The sequence below is a fragment of a genome, unplaced genomic scaffold (assembly GCF_019419815.1).
Source record: "Pyrus x bretschneideri cultivar Hongxiangsu unplaced genomic scaffold, Pyrus_bretschneideri_v1 Contig8, whole genome shotgun sequence".
NCBI classification, from domain to species: domain Eukaryota; kingdom Viridiplantae; phylum Streptophyta; class Magnoliopsida; order Rosales; family Rosaceae; genus Pyrus; species Pyrus x bretschneideri.
In genome coordinates, this window is record NW_025999820.1 from 8469183 (window position 1) to 8479987 (window position 10805).

The window sequence follows — 10805 nt, forward strand, 5'->3', positions numbered from 1 at the left end:
CACTCAACTTTTGTCCACAGGGAACTGGGGTAGAGATAGGCTTAACATCCATGAATTTAGTGCGTTTCAAGAGATCAAGAGCATACTTAGATTGATCTAGATGCATATTGTTGTTGAAATATGTTACTTCAACTCCAAGAAAATAATGAAGAGGCCCCAAATCCTTCATCGAAAACAACGTACCAAGCTTCTTGATTAAATGATTCATTTGAAGTGGACTATTCCCTGTCAGCAAAATATCATCTACGTAGATCAAAAGAATCAAATAAACCCCACGGTGATTGAACACAAATAATGATTAGTCACACTTTGACTCTTTAAAACCCAACTGAAGTAAAAATTCAGAAAACCTCTGAAACCAAGCACGAGGTGCTTGTTTTAAACCATAAAAACTTCTCTGCAGTTTACAAACATGAGTTGGGCATTACTTGTCGACAAACCCTGCTGGCTGTCTCATGTACACCTCTTCTGCCAGATAGCCATAAAAAGGCGTTCTGGACGTCCAGTTGATGAACATGCCATTTATTCGACACTGCAAGACTGAGAACCATCCGAATAGTACTATGTTTGACAACTGGGCTAAAAATCTCAGTGTAGTCAATCCCTTGTTTTTTATGGAAGCCATTGGCTACTAACCTTGCCTTATGACGTTCTATGGAACCATCTGCACGACGCTTTATTTTATAAACCCATTTGTTTGGAAGCAAGTTCATCTGGGAATGATAGAGCACCAAACTCCACGTCCCACAACGCTGTAGTGCATTGAACTCTTTTACCATTGCATCTCTCCACTCCTGATGCTTTACAGCCTGACTAAAGCAAGTGGGTTCAACAAGGTTGTCATTAGTAACAACATGCAATGCATATTTAGGGTTTGGTTTCCAAACACCAGTTTGGGAGCGAGTAGTCATTAAATGAGCTTGCCATGGTTCTTGCACTGAATCGCTCGCTGGTTCATTATTTTGAAGACACGAAGCTATTTCTTGCTCATTGGAAGTTCCTATGGTTGAACTAGGTTGCCTAGGATTTTGGATAGACATGTTGAGATGATTTGGAGATGGTGGATTTATTGTAGGTTGGCTAGTAAATGGTAGTGGCAATGGAGATTGGTTAGGATTAGTTTGTGGGTTTAATACAGAAGCTGACTCATGTGGTGGTGGAGTAGTGGTGGGAGACACGACTTAAGGGAAAGCATTTGAATAATTGAAAAATAAATCTTGGCAAGATACAGTACCTTTATCAACGCATTCCACTGAAGGTGTGAGTTCCTAGAAAGGAAAAGAGTCATCATCGAATAGGACATGGTGAGACAAATAAACTCGTCTCGTGGATAAATCCAAACATTTATATCCTTGATGATCCAGCGAATACCCTTAAAATACACAAGACTTTGATTTGGACTCAAGTTTGTTCTTAGTATACGGTCTCAACCAAGGAAAACAACGACTCCCAAACACTTTGAACGACTCATACTTAGGCTTTTTGTGAAATAATTTGTCATATGGTGATGTATTAGACAAGACACCAGTAGGGAGTCTATTAATTATATATGTTGCCGTTGAAAAAGCATCAAACCAAAATTTGGAAGGAACATGAGCATGAGATAACATTACTAAACCAGTTTCGACAATGTGACGATGTTTTCTCTCAGCAAGACCGTTTTGTTCAGGATGTTTAGGACATGAAAACCTTTGAGAAATGCCATGTAAAGCAAGAAATTGACTAAATGCATGACTCTTGTATTCTCCACCTTCATCACATTGTAAAGTTTTAATTGAACAATTAAACATATTTTCAACTTTTTTTTTGAATTTAACAAAAATCTCGAACACTTCTGACTTATTTTTCATGGGAAAAATCCAAGAGTATCGCGAAAAATCATCCACAAATAATAAATAATAATGATAACCTTCCTTTGAAATTACTGGAGAACACCAAACATCTAAATGTAAAAGTTCTAAGGGAAACATGGAAACAGACTCGAATGAACTGAAAGGCAACTTGGAACTTTTGCCTAACGGACAAGACTGACAAAACTTTACATCACTTGTGCCATGAATTGGCACTTGATTATTCAAAATTAAAAGCTTTATTATTGGAGAAGCAGGATGCCCTAAACGAGAATGCCACTTCTGTGCAAATACACGGACTCCTACAAACGCTGAAAAAGGATGATTGGATAATCCACCGCCATTTGGAAATGGGTACAACCCATTCTCACACCTCCCTTGGAAAAGCGTCATCTTGGTCTTGAGGTCCTTAACAACAAAATAATATGGAAAAATGAGAATGTAGCAATGGTTATCTAGGGTAAATCTATGGGCAAAGATAATATTGGTAGAGGCTGACGGACAATGTAAAACATTCTTAAGGTTAAATGAGCAAGAATTAGAATTAATTTGATTTGAACCAGAGTGAGCAATAGAGAGTCCAATCAGGTGTGATATGTGCATTTGCTCATGTATCAATTAACCACGAACCATTTTTTTGGCGGTTCAAGGTGATGGGTGAGGAAGCCATTGCATTGAGACGCTAGGCTGGAATGTGTCCTTCGTATGCGGCATTCATGCGCTGGTAACAGTCAAGGGCAGGATACCTTTCTTTTCCACAAATATGGCAGGTTATTCGTCCTCCTCCAGTCACAAAACGTTCCCCATTATTGGTAGGAACACACTGGTAATTATTGTTGTTGTTGCGAGGACCAAAGCCACGCTGGTTGATACCACCACGGTTGGACGGAAAGCCAGCTCGTCCACCACCACGAGAACGTCCACCACGTCCTTTTGCAGCTACAAAAGCATTCACAGGGGCTGATTCAACTAGTGGGACAATTTGTTCCGCCATTCTCCTCTCTGTAGTCAAAAGAAGAGCTTCAAAAGTAGGGTACGTGATCGGAGTATCACGTGCCTGTGCTGCATTAACTGTCATTTCGAACGCGGAACCAAGGTTATTCAAAATGATTTGGACGAGTTCATCATCGTCCATAGGTTTACCAGCTAAAGCCAAATTGTTAGCAATGGCATTCATCTTATCAAGAACGTCCGCGACAGATAAATCACCTTTCTTACTTTGGAGTAGTTCATTTCGTAGGAAAAGAATTCGATTCTGCGAAGAGGAAGCATACCTTTGCTCCAGTGCTTCCCATGATGCATGAGCTGATCGTTTGCTTGCCACAGTGGTAAGGACAGAGGTTGTAAGGGAGCCATTGATCCAACTGAGGATCATTTGGTCTTGCTGCATCCAAGTGATGTAGGCGGGATTGACAGTGATGTAGGCGGGATTAACAGAAGCTCCACTTGATAAGTGTTGTTGACTGAGTAAACCAACTGAAGAGTTTCTGTTTGAAGAGGAAACTTGACTTCGTCTAACACCACGTACACCATATCCGTAATCCATGATCCACAATTAATTAATTGTCATTTGTCAAAAAAAGCAGATTTCGAAAGTGATTCCATTTCAGTCCTGCCGGACTATTTGTTCTCACAAGGCCAATTGTTTGAATTTCCTCTTTTCTTTTGAGTTTTTTTCTTCCATTTGTTTGTTCTTCTTCTTACTTATAAGTCACGCAAACCACCTATACAGGAAATCCATCTTTTTATATTTTTCACTATCAGCAAATAAACGTGTTACTTGCATTATTCAACGTACGGCTTCTTCATATAGAATAAGTTGAAGAAAATGAACTATATAACAAAAGAGAATTAAACTGTTTGACATATGAATTCCGAAAAAACTTATTTTGTACCAAACTGAAAAGAGAGCATGTTCGACTTGTGGTTTGGGCAACACTAGAGAGATTCTTTTGTGTGACATGAAATATATACTCATGTATGTACAACTCTCCTTATGTGAATTGTTAATACAAAGAGATATATCTTCGGTTGTATGTAAGAATCTATGGTAATAGTAAAGAGAAATGAGCTACGATTTAATGTAAAAATTGAGACTCAGATATTATTTGATCCATAACTAAACTCCGCAACTCTGTCCACCAGTTTGGAGTAATAAAGGCATTTGCCTTCAATTTAGTAGCTTGAAATTGTAATTAATTAAATAATTAGAATGGTTAATTGACGATTAATTAGAGCCTAACTAGGAGGGGGATCCCTGGTGGGGTAGTTGATCCTCAATTATTTTGAAAGCATATAGAAATTTAGTGAAGCTCTTGTGATGCTCTAATTTATGGAATGATATTCGAAACTAGATACAGAAGACGATCATACTATCCTGACCAACTGATTTAATCACGTTTGCGACAAGAGAATATTAATCTCATCTTTTATGCTTCGTGTGTTAGCACTAATTTTGCTAGCTCTAATCTTCATTTTTTATTCCCTACTGAGATTTACATTAAACCAAAACCTCGAATACAACGAAGTATGAGAGATTAACACATATTAGACGCAATTCCTACACAAAGATTCCTAAAACCTCCACAAACTCCACCACCAAACATTAATTTATTAAAATTGCCTTCTGATTGCAAATTCCAATTTTTTTTTTAATTCCAGCTACCTAATGTGAAAACCCTATAAATTAATACAAAATATATGATACGATAAATTTAAAATATGTGGGCAGCTGGCTAAATTAATTTAAAATATGTGGGCAGCTGGCCAAAACATAATAACATGTGTGCAACTAATCCATAGGCAAACATGTCCTCTCCCAGTTGTCCAATTCACCACCAATTTGTCGCTGGATTTCCAAGCATTATAATCCTGTGCAATCTAAGAATTGAGGTTAAATACTGTTTGGCATTTGTTGGGTCTGGATTGAATTGGCCTTGGCTTAAGGGGGAAAGAAAAAAGGGTTCCACGAGTGTCCCAAGGGACAGCTTGGTGGGAATAGCTTCCAATCCCAAGGGCCAGCCAGGTCTCATCCCAGAAACGTAAGAGATCGAAAAGCTGCCACAGATATAGTTGGGGCCTGTTTATGTCCAAAACAACATTGAAAATCTTGTTTCCAATCTGGTTCTAAAGTTTCTGTAAACTAAAAATAAATAAATACTAATAATTCATGTTTGAGCATTCCAAGTTAGATATCAAATACTCTCTAATGCTATGCAGTATACTAAAGATCTATCTGTTAAAAGTTTCGGAGCATTCGATATTCCAAAGCACTATAGAAAATCTCATTGAATATGAGTCTTTCAATCACATATGTTAAAAATATAAAAAAAAAATTGATCATCTCTTGTCATTCTGTAACTAAAATGATATGTTCAATCAAATTTTAAATATTTGAGAATGGGATAAAATGCCAAGTGTTTTAGTTAGAGACAGTATTAACATTGCTTCAATTAGTAGTCCATTGTAGATACGTTGAACCGTCTTTATGAAATCATAAGATAATTACTGTATTAATTTTAAAGTTAATGTGATACGTTGAACCGTCTTTATAAAATCAAGAGATAATTACTGTATTAATTTTAAAGTTTATGGACCTGCTTATTATTTGTATATAAAATTAGGGTTAAAATAAGGATGCCGGACTTTTTAGGGGATATTCCCATTGGCAGTGCTGTCAATATAACTAAAATAATCTCATTGTCACTCGGTCAATCCAATTGGTACTTATTTTTTATGTATTTCATGCCAACATTGTTTACTTAAAGCTTAATTTAGAACTTCCTCAGATAGAAAAACTCGAGGCAGGTCAGATGCAAATGATACCTTATCGATAAAACGAGGTTGACGGTCGAGAGGTGAACACTGCCGGCTGGTTAAAATGCCAGGTGTTTTAGTTAGAGATGGTATTGACGTTGCTTCAATTAGTAGTCCATCGCTGATACGTTGGATCGTCTTTATGAAATCATGAGATAATTACTATATTAATTTTAAAATTTATGTAATACGTTGAACCGTCTTTATGAAATCATGAGATAATTACTGTATTAATTTTAAAATTTATGTTATACATTGAACCGTCTTTATGAAATCATGAGATAATTATCGTATTAATTTTAAAATTTATTTTATACGCTGAATCATCTTTATAAAATTATGAGATAATTACTTTATTAATTTTAAAGTTTATAGATCTGCTTATTATTTGTATATAAAATTAGGGTTAAAACAAGGATGCCCGACTTTTTAGGGGATCTTCCCATGGCAGTGCTGTCAATATAACTAAAATAATCTCGTTGTCACTCAGTCAATCCAATTTGTACTTTTTTTTTTTTTTAATTTTTTTTTAAAGTTTTAACGAAAAGTTCGTTCATTTTAATAAAAAAATTATATTTTTACACTAAAAAGTTAAACCTGGTACTATTCATTTTACTCTTTATTTTATTCTTATCGTTAAAACTCAAAGTTTTCAGACCATTTTCATTAATTTTCATTATTTTTAATGTATTTCATGCCAACATTGTTTACTTAAAGTTTAATTTAAAACTTCTTCAGATAGAAAAACTCGAGGCAAGGGTCAGATGCAAATGATACCTTATCGATAAAACGAAGTTGACGGTTGAGAGGTGAACACCGCCGGCTGGTTGGTTGCCGGTCAGCGAATCAAGTCGAAATGACTCTGTAAATTATAGACCAATGACTAATCAACTTACGGATCGTTCATCGACCAACAATAAAATAGAAAAATGATTTTGGCACTGTTCTATTTTTTTGTGCACACTCCTGTTGTTTATTTCGGTATCTTAATTTTCTTTTAGTTTATTTAATTCAAATGCTACAAATAAACAAGTATATGAATTGAGAGGAAAAAATTGTGCGAAAATTAGTTTTCTAAATCTATTAAAGCAAGGAATAGTGAAATTCGTTATTTTCACTCTATTTAATGACCATTTACAAAGCAACGTTCAATAGTTATCTGCCAAGCAAATCATAGCTCATTGAGATCCACTATAGATCTTTCATCTTTGTGTTTGAGCCTGCAGATTGAGAGATTCAGATTACTTAATTTTAATCATACGACTATCATTAATTTATTTCACTAATCTCCTTCACAAACTCAAAAACTTGAAAGGCTTGAATTTCTCTCTTTTAAATAAGATCTCTTTATTCGTGAGCTTAGTTACACAAGTTCCAGAGTGATTCTTATTGCATGTATACGACTGCAGCAACCTGAAAAGGTTAGGGACCCAGTGGGGCTTGTAGTTTTTTTTTATTTTTTTTTAAAAGACAGCCTGACATCATTTTCTAATTTTCTTATGATATATTTCATGAGTATTTCGCCAATTTCTTCTGGACCACTACTGATACGCCCCCTCGAACATTTATTTGGACCAGATTGACTAATTTTCCTCAACATTTTATTTTGACTAATTTTCACTTAAATTATCCTTAACTTGTAGTAATATAAATATATTTCTTCTTAGCTAAGCGGATAATATATATATTTGAACATAAACAACATTGTAAGGATAAACGTTTTTAACTATCTAAACTTCAAGTCGCCGTATCACTGTTTACCAGCATTTCTTTTCATTTGTGAGTGAAATATTTTAAGTTCGAATTTTACACCCAAGGAAAATTTTGAGAGGCTAAAGACAAATTTGAACCACATTATTACTAACTTATTGTTAAGTTTAGCTCATTGTGAGAAGCATATTCCCCCACCTCTACTCCCTTAGTATAAATAATATAGTTTGTTCAAGAAAAAAAAAGTGAGAATTTTGCATAGTACTATGGTTCGGTGTAATATATGATGTGTATTTATTCCCAAAAACGTTTAAAAAAAGAAAAAAAAAATCAAGAAAATGAAATCGAGCCAGTAAGGAAAGAAAAGGTCACAGTATTTATTTATATGTGTGAAGAAAAACTCGTTTGACCAGACCTTGTAGAACTCGTCGAGATCACAAACTCATTGCAATTTTGCAGCTCAACAAAAAACCCAAAACCATCGGTTTTTCGAGCTCTCCCTCTCTCTTCTGCCCTAACCCCACGTCGCGTCTGCCGAAATATTCATCTCTGAATTTCTGCAGACCTGCTGCACACCCATAGCACGCTACCCAATTCACATCTCCAACCTTCGTCCTCCTAGAGATCAATATTCCGGTTCCAGACGCCAGAACAAGAATACCGATTTGTCTCGTTTGATCCAATCTGTGATTTTTTCAGTCAGACATTTCATCAAACACCTTGGTGTCCTTGGTCCGCCGTGCCAGCCATGGCGGACATAGTGAAGCAAATCTTGGCGAAACCGATCCAGCTAGCCGACCAGGTCACGAAGGCAGCCGACGAGGCCAGTTCGTCGAAGCAGGACTGCTTGGAGCTGAAATCCAAGACTGAGAAGCTGGCGGGGTTACTCCGGCAGGCGGCGAGAGCCAGCTCCGACCTCTACGAGCGCCCTACTCGGCGGATCATCGACGAGACTGAGCAGGTGCTCGATAAGGCTCTGTCTTTGGTTCTCAAATGCCGAGCCAACGGCATCATGAAGCGAGTCTTCACCATTATCCCGGCTGCGCAGTTCCGAAAAATGTCGTCCCAACTTGAAAACTCCATCGGCGACCTGTCGTGGCTGCTCCGGGTGTCGGCTCCTGCGGATACCAGGGAAGATGGATACTTGGGACTGCCTCCAATCGCTGCTAACGAGCCAATTCTGTGCCTCATTTGGGAGCAGATTGCAATTCTGCATACTGGGTCGGTTGATGATCGATCTGATGCAGCAGCTTCGCTTGTTTCGCTTGCTCGGGACAATGATCGGTACGGGAAGCTGATAATTGAGGAAGGTGGAGTCGGGCCCTTGTTAAAATTGGTCAAAGAGGGCAAACCGGAAGGCCAAGAGAACGCCGCCGAGGCACTCGGGCTGCTTGGCCGTGATCCGGAGAACGTGGAGCACATGATCCACGCCGGTGTGTGCTCGGTGTTTGCAAAAATCCTCAAAGAAGGTCCGATGAAGGTGCAAGCAATGGTGGCCCAGGCGGTGTCGGAGCTTGCAGGTCACTACCCCAAATGCCAGGACCTTTTTGCGCAGCATAACATCATTCGGCTGCTGGTTAGCCATCTTGCTTTTGAAACTGTTCAGGAGCACAGTAAGTATTCTATTACCTTCAACAAAGCGACGTCGATTCATGCCGTTGTGGTGGCAACCAATAATTCGAATGCGAATGACCATTCGAACAAGGCGGGTGAGGAGGATGAGAAGCAGGGTTACAGTCGCATTCCTCATCCGTTGGGTAGTCGAGCCCCGAGTCGGTTGCACAATGTGGTTGCTACTACCATGGCAATGCAGGGCGGGTCGAAGCCTGGTGGGAGTCAAACCACTAATGCCAAGAGCAATGGAAACGGAACTATCAACGGAAAGCAGAATCCTCAGCACCAACAGTCTCACCATCATCATAATCTTTCCGGGACGAGCATTAAGGGGAGGGAGCTGGAAGACCCTGCCACCAAGGCCAACATGAAAGCAATGGCGGCCAGAGCTCTTTGGCAGCTAGCCAAGGGGAACTCGCCTATTTGCCGCAGCATCACGGAATCCAGAGCACTGCTATGTTTTGCAGTGCTCTTGGAGAAGGGCTCCGAAGATGTTCAGCTCAATTCTGCGATGGCATTAATGGTGATCACAGCAGTAGCAGAGAAAGATGCTGAGTTGAGAAGATCAGCCTTCAAGCCTAATTCCCCGGCTTGCAAGTCTGTGGTTGACCAACTACAGAAGATTACTGAGAAAGCTGATGCAGATTCAGACCTCCTGATTCCATGCATCAAAGCTATTGGGAATTTGGCAAGGACGTTTCGGGCAACTGAGACGAGAATGATTGGCCCGTTAGTGCGGCTTCTCGATGAAAGAGAGGCTGAGGTCACCAGGGAGGCTACCATTGCCCTCACAAAGTTTGCCTGTACAGACAACTATCTTCATCTCGACCATTCCAAGGCGATAATAAGTGCTGGTGGCGCTAAGCACTTGATCCAGCTTGTGTATTTCGGGGAGCAAATTGTTCAAATTCCCGCACTGGTTCTCATGTGCTACATTGCACTTCATGTACCCGACAGCGAAGAACTTGCCCAGGCTGAGGTGCTCACGGTGCTCGAATGGGCATCCAAGCAATCATATATGACCCAAGATGAATTGATCGAAATGTTGTTGCAAGAAGCGAAGAGCAGGTTGGATCTTTACCAGTCCAGGGGCTCGAGGGGATTCCATTGATTCAATCACAAGGCAGAGTGGTCTTCCCATACCCGAAACAAAAAGGAACACATTTCATTTTTTTTCTCTTGTTTTTATGATTCTCATTGAGTGTACATACTATGTAATTTACAACTTTCTCAGTCAAATTAAAATCTTCTTCTGAATTTCCGTTTACCCTCCGTTGTTGTCGTTAAAACGGGTGATCAGAAGTTCGGATTCTTGACATATCAAGTTATTTTCCCTATGTAATTAACTTCTTGAAGCGAATACAAACGAGTTTCTTGTTTTAGCATACGTCTAAGTTCAGATTTTTATGCTAAAGATGGTTGTTATTCGCGTTATTAGCAGATTTGCTGACAAACTTTTGCTTAATGTACTATAGTTCCTAAAACATCTTAAGAACGGAATGCTAACTGGACCGGAGTGGCACTTGATCTGGTTTTGTAGCCGTCGTGAGATAAAATTTCAAACACCGCGCCGTAAAACTAGATTAAACTTTAATTCTGTTCATCTGATTACATCAGTAACTAAATTATGAATGCTTTGAAATCAGAATGCAGAAGTAAAACGAATATCTGCAGTATACAAATCTCTGCACCAATCAGGATTCGTGATCGATCTTGCGTAATCAGCAAGACATTGTTTGGGTAATTATATAAGTACCAGCTGATGGATGACTTTCCTTCAGCCATCGAAAGTGCAGGTTTTCTGAACGAAAATAT

At 38.8% G+C, this 10805-nt stretch overlaps 1 protein-coding gene across 1 annotated transcript; it reads left to right on the forward strand.

Annotated features, from left to right (window-relative positions):
* The first annotated feature begins 7744 nt into the window (after positions 1-7744).
* LOC103967811 lies at positions 7745-10372 on the forward strand. Its single transcript, XM_009381125.3, has one exon. It carries the CDS (start codon positions 8125-8127, stop codon positions 10099-10101), a length of 1977 nt encoding a protein of 658 aa, XP_009379400.1. The 5' UTR covers positions 7745-8124; the 3' UTR covers positions 10102-10372.
* The last annotated feature ends 433 nt before the right edge of the window (positions 10373-10805 follow it).